At 40.1% G+C, this 18,072-nt stretch overlaps 2 protein-coding genes across 3 annotated transcripts in view; one reads left to right on the forward strand and one right to left on the reverse strand.

Annotated features, from left to right (window-relative positions):
* Window positions 1-5: 5 nt before the first annotated feature.
* fhip2a (FHF complex subunit HOOK interacting protein 2) lies at window positions 6-16,237 on the reverse strand. The gene is made up of 18 exons (XM_042486535.2): window positions 16,165-16,237; window positions 14,395-14,549; window positions 13,294-13,372; window positions 11,349-11,518; window positions 10,967-11,071; window positions 10,715-10,837; window positions 10,345-10,569; window positions 10,058-10,254; window positions 9,357-9,471; window positions 9,142-9,218; window positions 8,831-9,023; window positions 8,216-8,379; window positions 7,235-7,381; window positions 7,057-7,147; window positions 6,071-6,214; window positions 4,894-5,034; window positions 3,131-3,234; window positions 6-3,037 (listed from the first exon to the last, which is right to left on the reverse strand). Exons 1-18 carry the CDS (start codon window positions 16,220-16,222, stop codon window positions 2,926-2,928), a joined length of 2,400 nt encoding a protein of 799 aa, XP_042342469.2. The 5' UTR covers window positions 16,223-16,237; the 3' UTR covers window positions 6-2,925.
* The window catches only part of ablim1a (actin binding LIM protein 1a), a 54,811-nt gene continuing 51,182 nt past the window's right edge, over window positions 14,444-18,072 (forward strand). Inside the window, exons 1-3 of one of the 2 annotated variants that reach the window (XR_015778367.1) lie at window positions 14,451-14,569; window positions 15,938-16,006; window positions 16,106-16,182. The gene's annotated coding sequence lies outside the window, so the exon portion shown is untranslated. Of the gene's footprint in view, window positions 14,570-15,937; window positions 16,007-16,105; window positions 16,183-18,072 lie in introns of both variants that reach the window. The other variant, XR_015778368.1, reaches the window with a different exon arrangement.

Genomic DNA, 18,072 nt, shown 5'->3' on the forward strand with positions numbered 1-18,072 from the left:
AACTGTTCCAAGAGCAACATCTTCTGCTGAAGAACTTTTTTTAATTGGGACGGAGGATGTTAAAGAAACCATATTTGTCCTGAATGAAACCTAACACATTGTATAACAGCAGTGTTGAAATGAAGACAAGCTGATTAGGAATAAATCAGCCAACGCCTCAGAGAACGAGACTGCATCACTTACAATTAACTCTGCAAGACATTGGGAGGCAGGAGGAGTGAGCATGCATCTTACCTTAATGTTTCAGTTATGCATTGCACAATCACGAAATCAAACTGGCCATGAGATATAAAGTATAATGAGACTCATCTCATTTCACACCAGAGGAAAGCAGCGATTAAAATAAAAGAACGTGATACAGTGATTGGTCGAAGCTAACAAAAGAAAACCAAACAGTTGGCATCAGATTTTTGACTACAGTGTCCTGTACATCTTCACAAACCAAATAAAGTCTATGGAGCACAAGAGATAGGCATAATAAGATCACAACAAACGGTAGTGAAGCAGAAATCCCGTTACACATCAATTCTAGGAGTCCTCAGAGATACACAGTGTGAAGTAAGGCATCATATCTCCCTGTCAGTGTCTTAAAACAACATAGTGCTGACAGCTAAGGAATCATCACAGATGGCCGGACCGCCTTTTTTTTCTCTCCCTCTTTCAACGATGAAAAATAATCTGTAAGCATGCATTTACACCAGGTAGTATATCTCTATTGCTATTGTACACATACAATATACAAATGTACAGAACAAGTTGGAAAGATAGTTGATTAAAAAATGTGCATGATTTGACAATTTAAAAAAAGTTTCCCATAAAATAGAAATGTTACTCCTGGTACATCCTAGATTTTTTTTTTTTTTGGTTTATGAAAACATTTGGAGAAAAACAAAAAGCTTTTTGTTGTGTATATTTACATTATGAACATATATGAAGAAAGACAATGTGCAAATCGGATTCCATGCAAGCAGTTGCATAATGTAGCTTAGGTGCTTGAGTGATGGGTTTAAAGTAGGACCAGACGAAAGAGAGAAGGGAAGAAAAAAAACAAGGCTCAAGGCTCATGGCGTCGATGGATGACTCCGCCCATTCTCCACAGTAATAATAAACCATTACACTCACACATGAACAAACCCATCGCCAAACACGCTCGATAATCATGGAAACATTCACACTGGGAATATAACACCAAAGTTACATTACGAAGCATCTTGATTTAGACTAATTCAAATATTATGTAATGAATCTCTGATCCTTGAGGTGATTAAGTCACAGACGCCCTCCCGAGATATCCAGGTAATGTATAACCAAACAACCTGTTCCAATAATACACAACACCTCGTCATTCAAGAACAGGATGGAAAGGTAACACTGCAAGTAAACGCAGCATCGCACATAAAGTCATGATAAGCTACTAAGGAATTTTTAGGATACTGTTAGCCAGTGCTGTCCAGACTGGGTCTTGAGATAAATTTAAGAGGTCACGAGATGAAAAACAATATGGGAGAATGATGTATTGTTGCTACAAAGACTTTTTCAGACTTTTCTCGAATCTTCGCTTCGTTTCCTGTGAATTAACTGGATAATTTCAAGTAAAGACAACAATCTCAGAAGTTCACAAATTGGTCTAACTGTTCAAAACTTGCAGACAAACTACCAAATAGTCATAGCTTTGTTTTAGGGATCAAAAGCCAAAAAAAGGTCTGGAACCATTGCTGTAAACTACAATATGTCCTAAGTTAATAATGCATTTAAGACATCGGTCTATAAAATGAAGAGGTCTGCTTCTCTGTATCATAGAATTAACTATAATTATTGAGGATTAAATGATGTAAAAGAAAAAAACACAGTATCCCTTGGATAAAAATAAACACTGGTGTGTGAGAAATGCAACACTGGGTCTGGAGAACAAAATCTAATGTGGAATCAAATGTCTCTTTCTACCAATGCCAACTTGATATCTCCTAAAAGCATGATGAAATTTCACTAATGTAACAAGTGCAATGCAATGAGGTCCGTGTGCAAATTCACATCCTTTGCAAAAATTCACCATTTCACTGACAAAATGTGATGGATGGTGACGTCTTTGGGTGATGGTGACTACAGATGAGCTTAGAGAGCACAAGCACTTAGAAACTTAATACAAGGAAAACAAAAAGTAAATAGCATCTGCTTAGTCAGTCCTCACTTTTGACTGTTTTAAATTCATTAGATCTTAATATGACATTAGTTAAAAAAGGCAACCTGAAAGCAAACAAATAAATAATAGGACTTGGCATTTAAAATACGAGTGCAGTATCGTAAATACTACAGTTCAATATGTAACTACAGGGTACAACTAGGGGTTGACGGCTTTTTTTTTCTCTCTACAGCCTCTTGTCTTCAAACAGACAAAACATGACAAGTTCAGATAAAAGTGTTTCAAAAGGAAACAATCTTCTGTAACTGAAAGGTGCGATACCACACTAAGGCAATGACAAATGGGTGATAATGGGACAGAAAATAAATACACAAACATCTTTTTCTCCTTGACAGAGTAATTACAGAGCTATCATCTTTTGGCTGGTGAGGAAGAAAGATGGTATGTGAGGGGGCAGTGAGAGACAAATACAGAGGCTGAAAGAAGTCCAATGACCATCTCTCTGCACCTCCATCCTCCTCCTTTTTATTCCTCTGCTGGCTGGGCAGTGTCTGTGCTCTGACCTTCTCAAAAACAAGACCAAAGACTTTTAAAAGTGGAGCCCGAGAGGCCAGAAGAGGGGGAGTGATGAACCCGTCTGTGTGGGCTTTAACAGTCTTACAGGGATGAACAGTTAGTGGTAATGTTTTGCTGACCCTGTGACACCAGTGCCACCACACCCCAAAGGCCCAGTTAAATCCTGACCTGTCTGCCTGGCCCAGGCATGTGGATGAACAGTAGGGTGGTTACGGCGATGAAGAGGCGGCCGCGTGGTATTTGACGAAGGCGATGGCCGCCAGCTCTTTGCAGAACTCCTCCAGCACAATCACCCCCTCCAGCAGAGTCATGTGGTCGATGCTACAGTGAGAACAGAAGGAAGGTGAGAGGTGCACACTAAAGGTTAACCCAGAGATAAGAGATAAGAGCAGACAACGGAGTGGAAGTACGTACTTGATGCCCTCTGGCTCCAAACCTAATAATCTCTTCCTCACGAGCAGCAGTTTGGGTGTGAAGTCCGGGATGCGCTGAATCCTCAACATGAGATCTCCAACCACCTAACACAAAAACACGAAACAATTACCATACACAACAACACTGCTTCCATCTCTGGGTAAAGGTGCAACACTCTTAAATCATTACTACACTCAAGCTCCTTTTCCAACTCGACAAACTGGAGTTACTGCCTCTCAGATGCATGCCTCCGCGAACCAGTCAAGCTGCAGTCACAGTTAACTTCCACGTCTGTGAAAACATGGATGTTTCACACACATTTTCCCCCCAGACAGCACAGACGATCTATACAGTCAGCACTGTTTCAACCTGGACACCCAAGATTATCGTCACCATTTCAGTATCTGACCAAATGTCTCACCTTCTGTTTCTGAGTTATGATGCTGAGTGATGGCCAGAGAAGTGTTTTTTGCAAAACATTAAGATATCACAGTGAAGCTGACTTTTTGGATATAAAATGCCATCACGTCATCATTTCATCCTATCAGACAGTTGTGTGAAATGTCGTCATAATTAGTGTGCGAATTCTTGAGCCAAAAACATGGTTTGAGAGGTCACAGAGTACTTCGGTCACTTAATTCTAATCAGTTAGTTCTTAAGTCCAAGTTTAAGTGGACGCTTGTGTCAAATTTGAAATTCCTTCAAGGCCTTCTTAAGATATGGCATTCAAAAGAATGAGACAGATACAAGGTCACAGTGACCTGTGACCACCAAAATATAATCAGTTCATCTGTGACTCAGAGTGAAAGTTTGTGCAAAATTTGAAAAAAAATCCCATAAAGTGTTCTTGAGATGTTGTGTTAATGAGATTCAGACAGGCAAGGTCACAGTGACTTTGAGCGCCAAAACCGATTCAGTTCATCGTTGAGTTCAAGTGGACATTAGTGCCAAATTTAAAGAGATTTACTTATGTATTTCTTGAGATATCACACTCACAAGAATGGGACGGGCGGACAACACACACACAAAAAAAAACCAAAAAACGCAATGCTTTCAGCCATATCTGTCACTTCCAGAACATTCTCTCTCACTGGCCTCCATGTGGGTTGCTACTGTTTACTAACATAGCTTTCAAGCTCATTCATGACGACAAAATGTAAGAAACTACCAAAAACAAAAACAAAAAAGAAAGGCATACTTGTCTTCTGGACCTGGCAATGAGAACTTATTTACGCTGGTTTTCCTGCATTTAAAAATCCTGCATAAATACACTAATTTGGGTTAAAAAAGGGTATTACTGTAGACATTACTGTAACTACCATAAACGAACAAGACCGTCAATAAGGACGTTAGCGTCTGCACCGGCTTTTACTCTGTGCGCTACTGGGATCGATTTCAATGAAAAGCAGTTGGAGTGATTCACAGAAGAAAAACAAATCTGTACAGAGGTGCAGTTCTTCCAGTAAGAAACAGGTCGAGCAGCAGCATGCCCCAAAGATTGTTGGAAAGTGAAACTCACACAGAAACTTGCACTATCAAAACCACTAGCAAGAGATAAAGAGCAACAACTGTGTTGAACACAATTATTTGCTACACTTAACATTTTGAAACACAATTTCAAACAGTTCAAGATACCTTTACAAAAAAACCACAAACAAAAACATCGATCAAGACAATTCTCAAAGCACCCAGTGATTGTAGCTGTGAGCACAGCAGTGTCTACAATCAGTGATGGATAAGATAATCACTATAATCTGTCTTACCCTGACGATGACAGAGAACAGAGACCTGCAGCCAGGAGCCAGGTTGATATAAGGGTCCAGCAGGTACTCGTGTAAGTGGGGGTGTGGAAACATAGACAGCTTGGACAGCACGGCGGTCACCTGCAGGTTGACATCATACGGCTGGAAGACAGAGAGGACATCAGATATAAAACTACAGAGGACTGATGATGAGAGTAAACTCAAGATGTCCTGTGTGAAGAAGCTCTGCTATTGTATAAATAAATAACAATGCCACAATACTCAGAAGCTTCTAATGACAGACTCATCCATTAACACAGCACTCATTTGTAGATATGATTTCCTAAATGCTACGAGAAACCTGTGAGCTGCCAAAAGGTGCTTTTTACTTTTGAATCTCTGTTAGTCATCTTCATAATTCCCATCTAATGCCATTTGTCAAATGAGTTTATGGTGAGAGATCATTATTTTTGTTTTTTTATGTTTCAAAAAAATAAAAGACTTTGCATAATCAGCAGCTCATTTGCATCATCTCTCCATTTTTCTTTGCACTTTTCATTAGTGGGCCTCATTTTTGCTAAATCACAGTGAACAGTGTTTTCTTGCAGCACGGAATAACAACTTTTGGGTACATGGGAACATAAAATCTGAGCAGAAATGGTTTAGGCTGATCTGCTCATTCAAACACAAAACTAAGTAAATAAAAGTCAGGTTTTGTGAGAATCAATAACAGAAAAGAGGGTTCTTACTTGGTTTGACCTTACGTAACATTTTGTGCTGATTTGCATGCAAAAAAAGCTTAATATATTCATTGGAATATGGTTGTACATGTCTGGCTAGATTAAACAGTTTGAGACTCACTGCACAAAAACTTGCCCTGGAAACTTTCCATTTCAGATCATTTTGGAATAAATTAGGTCTATGTATTTCCATCAACTAAAAGGCAGTTTATGATTCAAGTGGTGCTCCATGAGCAACAGGCTACCTTTAATTTTTGCTCCATGGATTTGATTACAACCAAATCTGCTTCTCTGATTACCATCACTGTGGGTGTCTTGCTATCTAGACGAGTGGAGCTTTAACAATCCAACAGGTATTTCACACAGATGAGATAAACATGACAACATCAAAGCATGCAGTTGTACTAAATGATGCCAGTGTAACAACAGCTGTTTGCTATATGGTGGATCAAACTGACCTGATCCAGGATGCGACCCATCCTGTCGAAGAGAACCTTGAGGAAGTGCCCCTCGAAGAATGGGCTGTCCAGGTTACACTTCTCAAAAGGCTTTGGATTGCCCCTCCAGTCCCACCGCTGACAGACCCCGCAATAGTCCCTGAACTGAGGAGGAAAATTCAACGACACTGAGTAATGACAGTTCCAGCACATTTTCACTGACAAAATTTAAAAACTTCTCCATGACTTTTCAAAGACCAACAAAAAAATCCCATGACCATTCACAATGTTTTACAAACATTTCTCCATCTCAAAAACGTAGGACAATTTAAAAGCAGTAGTGGGGCATAGTTTGGGGTTCATGATCCTAAATGTTAAATTACACTGTCACATTATTATCTTTTATTTAAATAGATCAGATTACACCTCTATTCATGCATAATTCCAACAAGCTTTCATACATGGATAGAGACAGAAGGCAGGAGAAAATGAAGAAAGCTATGTGACGGAAAACAAAAAGTCATGCATCGATGCATCTTAGAGCTTTACAGCAGCTACAGAAAATAAATTTGCTGTTATGTTACATTACTTTGAAGAATATCAATGGAAGATTACTGTAATGATTTTCATCATTTGCTTGAATGTGTATCTCTGAGACCTAGTTTTATACTTTTTACATGGAATGTATTCTGTTTTCTCATGTCTTTTATGGTGAATCTGATCGCAAATTTTCACATTTGTGCAAAATAAACTTTTCGTAATTTTTCTTATAAAAAGACAGCATGATTTTTCCAAAGCTTTCGAAGATTTTACTAATTTCATGACTTTTCCAGGCCCGGAAAACAAGAAGGTGAAACTCCATGACTTCTCCAGGTTTTCAGTGACCACGGGACCTTGCGTATCTCTACTTGCAACAGTAACACTATCTATAGACTGGCCTCAGTAATGAGTTTAATGTTGAAATACCTGGAAAACATGCTTTAGACATACAGTGGAACTAGCCTTACCTGTCTGTGTGCATCTCTGAGGTAGGTGTCATAGCCCGTGCCTTCAACATGATAGGATGACTTCGCCTCATCAGGCACCAAACACAAGAAACTGCAGGCAATAGAATTTAATGGTTAAATTTTATATTGGAAAAAAGGACAAACATGCTGTTAGTTTTATCATGAGCAGACTGTGTACCTGTTGACAATTTTATGGACCTCTGTCTTTCCGTCAGACTTTGAGTGGTCAGGACTCTGCGGTGGAGATGAGCTCAGCCAATCAGAACCAGACAGCCTGCTATCTGGAGAGAGATCATCACCAAACAGTGGATCCTCCTCAAGGTCTCTGTGGGGAGAACACGTGTTGATATGAGAACACGATCTGGTTCTGATCAGTGCATCATAACAAAAAGATGCTCCCTTTGATTTAGTTTTATGCATCTCTCGACATGATGCATAGCTCTAAGGAAAGACAGCCACTGGCTGTATAAATGAAAGCCATTTTAATTTCTACTCCCCATTCTGGTAGAAATTCAAAGAAATTCAAAGCCCACTCTGTCAGTATTCTTGTATGTAGTTAAACTGTGGAAATATGTGGTCTCATACAGAATGACAGCATGTTAGGGCGTTCTGATTTTGCACGCCACCTTCCACCCTCTCTGAGTTCTGTTGTGTAATGTGGGAACTTAATTAATCTCTACATAGATATTAAGTTTTATTACTTTTACTGTATCTTAGGTTTATTTACTGTATTTATGTGGCTATGCAAATGTCACTGACATTCATCAACCCTTCTATGAATTCATTTCACACTCTAAGAACAATGTGATCATGTAAATCCACTATTACAGTGCTGCATTTGGTGACTTAACTTCTTTGCATGAAAACAGTTATGCCACTAACAGGAACATTTATAGAAACAATAGAGTCAATAATCAAACAAGCTATGGCACAATATGTACCAGTCTGCAAGGAGTTAACAAAGCATGTCTTGAAAAGATTCCCACCAACTGAAACGTACAATAAGGCACAGCTGAGCTGAATTGGTGTCAAATGTGAGAAACACAGCTACTTGATGCATTCACTTTATTTTCATTGCTGTGTTTGTGTGTGTGCTGATGCTTTTCCAAGATTTTTAAAGGCAGCTCGCGGAGGTCTAAGGTCAAAGGCGGGTCCTTACACGGCATCATGGGGCTGCCCGTTCTCCAGGGGCTCCCGCTCCTCCTGTGGTTTGTTCTCCAAGTAGTTCCTCTCCTCCAGGCTACGCAGCACCAAGCTGTGGAGGATGTGCTGGTTGGGCTTCTGGATCAACTGCTCAAATAGCCGCAGTGTCATGATGCTGATCTGGGGATGCAGGAGGAAGAATAAGGCTTAGCTCCCAAAAAAAATAAACCAAACAGCAACATGCCAAGGATTTGCTCCCCGACAGAGATAGTAGGCAGTCGCTGTTTCAAACATCAAAGAGATGATTCATCTCTCTTTTGTGTGATGAAAACGTGTGCAACGGCTCTGTTAGATACTAATTAAAATTCATGTGCTTTTGGTTAATCATATGATTCACTAACTCAGAATCCTTGAAGGGCAGATGGCCATTTGTGCTTTTGAATATCAAATCAGTAAAAGAAATTATGGATACATGATTTTCATTTTGAAGACACATTAGAGGTCAAATAATAATAATAATTATAACAGAAAGAGTGAAATAAAAAGGCCAAAGGGGGTCTGAGCAGCCAGACCTGAATGATAATAAAGGAACATTCATTAGGTACATCCTGAATAATTATGTGATAAGAACCTCGTCTGACAGATGGTCGCAGTGCTCGATGAGTCGGTGTCTGAGTGGATTCTGAGCCATCGTGGCTGAAGTCTCTGGCTCTCTCTCCTCTCCCAGCAGGAAGTAAATCATCTCCTGCAGCAGAGCCTCTGATGTCACCTGCCGGATGATCCTGTTCAGCAGGGCTGTGGAGGTCAGGATGCCTACCTCGGACCTGTGTGCACCCACCCCCCCACACACACACAATGTGTTAACGAGCAGTCACGACACATGACATACTGACAAGAATTTCAATAAAGGATGACTGATTGATGATTCAAAGCAAGACCTACGTCTGCATAAGCTGTGGCTCCATAACAGACACAAAGAATCTCTCTCTCACTGCTTTTGCAATCACTGCAGCTGCTGACTGGAAAACAGCAAAGAAATACAAGAGTGAGCTTCAGCTTGCTGTGGCTTTCAGACACGAAAACAACTTCTTTTATTCTGTCAGTTCTGACTACAATATGACACATCAAAACACAGTGAGTCAACACTGGTTAAGGACCTTCTGAGCCTCTTTGATGAGCTGGTCGCAGTAATCTAACCACGACAGGAAGGAGATGAGTGCCCGCTTCCCTGTGAACACAGCAGCGTCTTCCTTCAGGTTATACACGTCCAGACTAAAAGAGCGACAGAGAGAAACAGGGAACAAATATTAAATGTTTGATGAAGTTCTACCAAATTATTCACTAAAAATAGCATTTTACAGAGAATGCTATTTTAGGGCTACCTGCTAAGACAAATCAAATCAAAACCTCATACCGTCACCCAACTAAAATCTGTGAAAAATATGTTTTATAAGCCACTAAATACACAAAATGTGTTGTCTGTTTCTCGCATTTGCTTCGATCATGCTTTTGAAGCTGTAGCACCTAAAAATTTTGGAACGCTCTCCCTGCACCGTTGCGGTCTGCTGACTCTGTGGTTTCTTTCAAAAGTCTGCTAAAAACACACCTGTTTCAACTGGCGTTTGGGTAACTTTCATGCCCTTGCTCTGTATTTTGTTTTGTGATCTTTGTTGTGTATTTTTTATTAACTGTGCAAAATGGTTGTGCAGTTTTAACTACGAGGCTCTGGTAGTCACCTAATCTTCTGCGCCTTCTTTCTTGTGTTGTACATTGCCCTTGTGAAGTACTTTGTGGTCTATGTCTGTGAAAAGGGCTATATAAAGTTGTTTTATAAAGTAAATACTGGAAAGACATTTACCCCCAGTTGACTGACTCCACTGTCTCAATGTCCAAGGGGTCCATGGACTGTGGTAGGGCTTTATAGAAGGAGACCAGTCTGTCGGTCAGGAGCTCACAGAGCTCAGTGTTTTCAGTTAAACACTTGGCAGCTGCCGGCTCAGGTAAACTGACCAGCAGCATCAGGCCCTCACATGCCTTCACTACTATTCTGCCATCCTGGGGAGGGAAAATGGATACAAAATATTAATACAAATGTTCAATTCATTACAGTAAATCACCAAAATTTATTTGCACGGGATTACTTACAGGGCTCTTTGTGAGGTTAAGCAGCGAGGTGACAAGATTGTAATTGCTGCTGTTGTTATGGTTACTGGTTGGACTGGAGGTGGAGGCAGCAGCTGCAGCCTGAGGCTCCTCTGGGTGGTCAACCTGCTCCTCTGTCGGAGACTGACCAGTGTCTGGAGCCAACACATTCTCCTTCATCACCTCAGTCTCTTCCGGACTCTTTGCCTCAGGCCTCTTTGACTTGTTCTGCAAGTAACATCACATAAAATATTACCTGAACTGTGAGCTTAAAAATCTTGCGAGGATCTGACTTTTGCTGGTAATATATACAGATTAATATTTATGAATGTACTGCTCAACTTTTTTCCTCCCTGGTGTCATAGCTACTCACCTCAAGGAAGAAGTTGACAAGGTACGGGTCCTGCTTCAGTTTGGCACAGACTATACAAAGGAACTGAATCTCTTCGTTTTCTGTCGGAGCAGCCAGCACCTCCCCGCACAGACGGATCAGTTTCTGACAGAGGAATGTCACAGCCACAGGGGACAAAAAAGTCATGAATAACTTACATAACCTCGGTTAACAGACCATTTTTAAAAAGGAATATCAAAAATACACTGAAATCCATATTGCATTACTTCTCACCTGTACAGGTCTGTGGACATTAATGTGTGGCAGGAGAGGTTGACGAATGTGTGCTAGCAGCTTTGTGTAGAAGGTAAGCACCTGCTGCTTCATCCCTGGAGGACACTGATGGGAAATCATACAAATAGAAAATGTTAGAATTTTATTTCGTACCAATATAAAAGTGTCTCCACCTTGCATGGATAAGTAGCTCACAGTGGCGATTAATTAAACCACCACTGCACGTTGTATTGTGTCTACCCTGCACCCCAACCTCCGTGGGCTCAACCTTGATTTCCACACGATTTCATCCAATATCACATAACATATGACTACCATATGGTGATATGTATGTTTTCCTGAAGGTATAATTCATGTAGTTACCAAAGCATGACTGCCTTACATCTGCCTTGCCCAAAGTGTAGAGAGTCTCCAGGATCTTATGATGTAGGAGATACTCCATGCAGGGTCCTGTCTCTCCAGACTCCCTCTCCCCTTCCTCCTGGGTCAGGATGTCCAGCATCTGTTCCAGGTGGGATGGGATGTTGGTGTCTGTGACTGGAGCTTTGTCATCTGATAGGGGAAAACACAGAAACATGTCAGAACCTCTGCATGTCTGTAAGATACCAACATAAGTGCCAAACCACTTCACTTTTTTTCACTGTCTGCTCACAGACAAAAACACAACTGTTAAAACTACATTGCTCTTGTGTGGCAATTTCTTTAATCCAGATGCAAAAAGCTGATTGTTCTGATATAATACAGTCCATTTTCTGATTTGCTAACATTTTGTGCATTTAAAAAAAGAGATAATAATATCAAATTTTGCTAGCACTACTTAATCTGTCTGGCTGTGTGAAAACTTTCCTAGATGGCTTAACAGTTAAATCCAATTACTGCTTTTACATGTAAATACATTTAATGTGAAGCAAATGCAGCAAGTGGTGAGTTACTAACAACAATGTGTTTACAAAACAGCAAATCCCAGTAAATGAAGGAAGCATGACATATTAGAACGGGGCTATCCCTTGACACTGCTTGTGATAGAATGACTTCTGACAAACAGTATTGTGCATGGGGGTGGGGGCAATGAAGATATGAAATATTTCAAATTTCAATAAGCTTTTCCCTTCTCCGTCAAATGACTATATACAGTGATTTCAAAACTGAAGCCCGCTCAGTTATAAGTGTGCCATAATAATAGTGTTATTAATTGGCCTAAGTATGCTATCCTCATTTGACACTAATTATGCACTGGGTCGCTAGTGTGGGTCAAGTAATTCAATAACAACGTTGGACATATATATGGTGATGAAATTAATAAAGCACACAATGCCAAAAACTTTGTTAAGTAACCAAGATAATTCACAACAACAGCTTTAATTAAAGCGATCAAATAAATCCTTAAATTAGTTATCATACAGACTGATGAAGGTCAAGCTGGTTCAAAGTGACCTAAGAATAATAGATCAAGTTCATTTAAATCACAAGTGAGTAAATTTCCCTGAAAACAAGCTAAGCTGCATAATACTCAAAGTACAGATAATCCCCCATCAGCTGTTCAAGGTTTTGTTAAATTGGCCTAAATGGGAGAACTGCTGCAAATAATCAGTCGTTTGTAGTTAAGAAAAAGATTAGGAGGCCCAAAGTATACACTGACAACGCGGCAGTAGTTCATGCGAAAGTTGGTTTTAAATGACAATGTTCAGCCGCCAAGTTCATCTTAGCTGCAACCTGGCACAATGCAAAGCGCATCAGTTCTACTCGTGCAGATCTCACAGGCAAACACAAGGGAAGCACTCATAGTCTGAGGCTGGTTTGCTCCACACAGAGTTGCTGAAGTCTGTTGCAAACTAAACCAGCAAGGCATTCCCAGCATACTACACAATTTGGTTTTCCTACTTAGTTTGGATTCTTATAACCACTACCATGGCACTGCCTGTCTTCACTTTATTTATAAAGTGGTGCTACATAAGCAGGTGATTATTTAGTTGATCATGAGAAAACTTCATAAATTAATTATTGTGGTTAAGAAAAAAAAAATTATGTGTTTGCAATTGCTTGATAAGGCTTTTCAAAAGCTGCCATTTGCAGGCTTTTTAATTAAACAGGTATGATGCAACACTTTTAGATCAAGTGAATTTTAATGTGCACTAATCATCTTTTAAAATGTGACATATTGACAATAATAAGTACAGTTACATGCTGTATGAACGGGCTTAGTTTCCTGCCATTGCACTCAAACTTTTAGTACAAAAGGTATCAACAAATTCGAAGGCAAGCTGCACAACATCTGGTTACATAATAACCATAACAGATGTCAACTTATTTCTTCAGACTTTTCTTACCAGAAGTCTCAATGTAATAATGTGTAATGGCCTTCCAGTGATAGACGAAGTCCTCCTGCAAAGGCAGCGACGGGGCAAGCTGAAAAGAAAAAGTAGCAACCATAAACATATTGCACGTTTACATGAGGTCAAGAGATAAACCACTAATTATCATAGCAACATGCTTACATGCCACAATCACTTTCAGCGTTCAAACAAAGAGTGATAGGGATGGTTTGTTCGAGGAAACTGTCTATTGACTTCAAACATACTCTAATGTCTTTGATCGATGTGTTGTGATTAAAGACGGGCCAGAAGTCGTCAGAACTGTTAAATAATTCGGGGTTAAACTTTCACTTTTGGGTGACATAAAGGTTTACATTGGTAATAGATCCTATTCTCGTACAAACCAGCAAGCTATATGGCAGAATATTGGGTTAACAAGCTAATATTATAATAAGTGATCACTTTTGTTCACCTGCAAAACGCCAATTATTTGAAACCCTTGACGTGAGGCAGCCTAAGAACAGTTCAGGCAGGTAAATACTGGTTTCTAGCTAGTTAATGCTAGCTGACTGGCTGGCTAACGTTAACATTTAGCCTTCAAACATGCCTGTGCGAGAAAACCCACAGACTAACCCTTTAATATTAACGCTGAAATGTTTGCGCAACATCAAACAAGGCTGTCCGGCCGTTTCGACACCACTCCTCGTGATATGACCCTGATGTTTGAAACCAGATAGCCAACGTTAGCTACGGCGGTACGTTAGCATTTTGGGACTAATATTAGCGGCTAACTAGCTCAGCTTGCCTAACTACCTTAAGCACAAAGGACTTGCTCAAAATAGGCAAATGACAACAGGGTAACGTGTTAGTAATATACAGCAGGCAAAGAAGCGCAACCACAGGTATACCATCGTTAACAAGAACAAACAAATTGACAGGACAAACACAAAACGCTAACATTGGCTTGGGCTAACTGGTTAGCTCGCTAGTTAGCAACCTAATGCTGACGTTATGATATGTGATGCCTGGTCGATCAAAGGCCCATTTAAACCAAAACAGACGGCACACAAAAGCAAGCCAGTGTAAAAATACATGCTCCGAGTACAAAAAACTCACCGCTTCCACAGCGTGCTGGAGAATGGACGTGAATTTGGAGAACATTTTGTTCTTCGACTGGACTAGTTTCTCCCGAGAAGACCTAGAGAATTCCTCTATCTTCTTCTTCCTGTTGCTACCGCCTCGATCCAGATTGGAGGTTTCATATACTGACCCTTGTAACGAAAGAATAAAGGTAAGCAATAAAATCGTAACACGTTGCTGGCCACGGGTCTTCGCAGGCCTGGCACAGCCACTGTAAACAAGACGTCTACAGACTCAAGTAACGTCTGCTCACTTTGGACACGGTGGCACTTCCTTCGCCAAAACGCAGCCGCTTTTCGCCAGCAGGGTGCGCGAGGACACAAGGCACCGGCTTATAATGACTGACAACGATCAATGCATACAAATGAAGACAGCAACCAATACATTCAATCAGAGAGGATGATCAATATTCTTGGAAACAACGACCACTAAGCCCACTTTAAAACTAAAAGCAAGTATGGGATTCCGATACACAAGCAATATATGTTAAAGTTTAGACCCCTGGGGGAAAAGCTGTGGTTCGTTACAGTCACTCTGATGCCAAGAGAATTGTAGAAAACATATATAAGTACCAGCACAAATGTGTTGTGTTATGTCAAAATATAAAATAGAAATTCAGTAAACATTAGAAATATTACCTCAAGTATGTAAATATAACTAGCACTAGTATGTGAATTGTGAATATATAAAAGTATATATATGTATAATGTGCTGAGTATGTCAAGTGTGTAGAAATATAAAATAAAGATACTGTAATAGTAAGAAATACTAGCACTACTGTGTGAATATTTACAAGTATGAATCATGTGCTGAGTGTGTAAAATAAATAAAACTATGCCTTATGCTACAATGCATTGTATAAAAATAGTGTGTAAAGTTAGAAATATTAAATATGTCATGCTACAATGTACAACACATATATAACCTAGGCTGCATGAGTAAGGGGAACAATAATATAGACAATATGGGTAACACATATTTAGCTCACATTCAAGAGTTGAAAGAATAATTTGAATAATTGCAAAGAATTGCTAAAGCCTAGTCGAGTTATTGCACCAATGATCACAGTTAAGACTAGGGTTAGGAATGGTTGACTGTATATGCTGTAATACACGGGCTATTTCTCTGATATTGCAATTTTTCCCATAAAAAAACTGAGGTCATAATTCCTTAAACTGTCACAGATTTTAGACTTAAGTTAAGGAATCCAGGTGATCAATAGATCGCCTAATATATTTCTTAAAGTATCCGGATTAATGGGGAAAATTAATAAAAACAACATGCATTGCTCTAGAGTGCCTGTCAACTTTGTGATTTAGCCCAACTACCACGTCCAGAACAGCACAGTCATCCCAGACAAAAAAGTAGGCTAACTGGTTTCACGTTTAAGCGACCCGACAGCAGCTGCACGCGAGGAATTACAAGAATGGTTTAATATATAAATCAGTAATTATCTGATATAATGCTCAAATATGGACATAAACTTGTTGGAAAATAAGAAGGATGCTGTCTGTTCCAGGACACGCCCTGTCGCTGGAAAGTGCTCTCTCCATCGCGCAGTCTAGTCCAGTCTACCAAATCGCAGGCGGTATGCTTCCTTGCGTTTAATCCCAATTAAATGACAACCGAAAACTTAAAGTACAGATAATATCAGGTTGTCAACCGGTCTTTTTCCTCTCCTTTAAAGCTGCACCGGGGCATCTCCTCCTGGTAATCTCGGCAAAAGAAAAGAGAGCCTCTACCTACCGGGCATGTCTGCTAGAGGTGAGTATCTTTTGCCGCAGAAGCCTTCATAACAATACATATAGAGGGAAAAAGTCTCTTAATTTTAAGGGAAGGAGGGGGGTCTTGGTTCAGGCATGGATGCACTGAAGAAGAGAGCCCATAAGCGTCGTCTTTCGGAAGGATCAGGCTGTGATAATGACACTGTTATTGTAAGTAGGTTACACCGGCACATAGCTGAAACTACAGCTTCCACTGACTGCTGCAGCCTTTTCTATACAGCCTGCAACTTATTCTGTTCATATGAACACTCTTGCAACCTATAGATAGATCACACCTTTTAAAAAAAACCCAGCTGTGATAATGAACCTCCTCTGATTGCTGTTTCTTTTAACATTTGATGCTGTTAATCAGGGATGATGCAAATTATTAGTTAAAGGATGCACACACCTTAATTGTTGCCTAAATGAAAGCTGTCGATGGAGGACTTGTAGCACATGATGTTTATTCTTAATTGGTTTGTTGATACAATGGAGTAGTGGAAATTCGAGGGTTGTTGTCCTTGGTGAGGTGACAAAAATCTTTTGGGAAACAGATGCAAAACTATAATTTGGTGCAACGATCTCAACCTGTCTGAGTGAGGAAGATGCTTTCATTTATTGCTGAGCATAAATCAACTTACATGTGAAAACAGTGCAGGTGGAGCGTGTTAGTACCCATCAGGTGGACCTATGTGGATTTGTGTCAGGTGATTTCTTGCAGAAGAGAGAAAGAGCCTCCAGCTGTTCGGGCTGTACGTTGTTATGAGGCGGTCTGTCTGGCTGAGAGCTGGATAGAAGCAGAGACAATCACCTTAAGGGGTAACTTAAAATATTTTTCAGCCTGGACCTTTTTTCCTATGTTTTTATGTCTAAGTTAAGTATTAAGACAATAGTTTTTTAAAATTGGTATTTTTAAAATTATTTATTATTTTAAATTATGGCAGCCACAAAGCTACCAAGCCAGTGCCGCTAGTATACCGCAGGGTGGCGCTAGTTGGCACGAGATGCCGGGAGCTCCTACTGCAAGCTGCCACGAGCCGTCACCGGCAGTAGAGGGATCAGCTCAGTTTAAAGGAGATAAAAAAGGATGTCTACATTTGTTCTAAGGTAAGGCAACATATTGTTAGCAAATTTGCTGCAAGTGACAAGTATAGCTATATAACCCGATATAACCTCATACACAATGTCGCAGCATTGTGTAATGTCACCGTCGCAGCAAACTTTGCTCATTAACGTTAGCTTAAGTTAGCTTATAGCAGCTAACATTATGGACAACTTAAGCTTCATAAGGCTAGCACGTCATGTCGTCTGTTTAATGTAGTCTCGGTGTGTTTTTTTCTTTGACAGGCTGGCAGTAGTATTTACTGCAGCAAAAGGTTGGCGTTAAAGCTCACCCAACTGAAAACCATTAACGTTAACGTAGCTGTAACATTACGAAGAAAGCAAAGGCTGGCTAACGCTAACACCGCGGCGTCATGAAGACACTTGATGGCTTCTGTGTGAAATACAGTGTGTCTGTCCCCAAAGCTCTGTATCGCCTCTTTCGATGTGTTTTTGACACTGACAGCCGCCACTGTTAGCTTAGGTAGCGCGCCAATTGTTTGTCCAAGTGAGTTAAGGGGAGGGGGGTTGGCGATAGGTCAACTGTGTACCCTCAATGTATGTCCACTAAAAGTTCTTGTTTTGGCCACTGATAGACTCAGCTTTTTGTTAGAAGTGTCTGATAACATTATAAAAAGGATCCATACAGAGGTAGAAATTTCGGTTAAAGCGTGAGATCCTTTTTGTTTAACCAGGAACAGCCCACAAATTAGCACTGTCCAACACAGTTTAAATAAACAGTAATTTGAGCATGTATAGAACCAGCATATTTTCACAACTAACAAGGAAT

This window comes from Plectropomus leopardus, chromosome 13, assembly GCF_026936395.1.
Source record: "Plectropomus leopardus strain MGB_pleo_1.0 chromosome 13, ASM2693639v1, whole genome shotgun sequence".
In the NCBI taxonomy this organism is placed as follows: Eukaryota; Metazoa; Chordata; class Actinopteri; order Perciformes; family Serranidae; genus Plectropomus; species Plectropomus leopardus.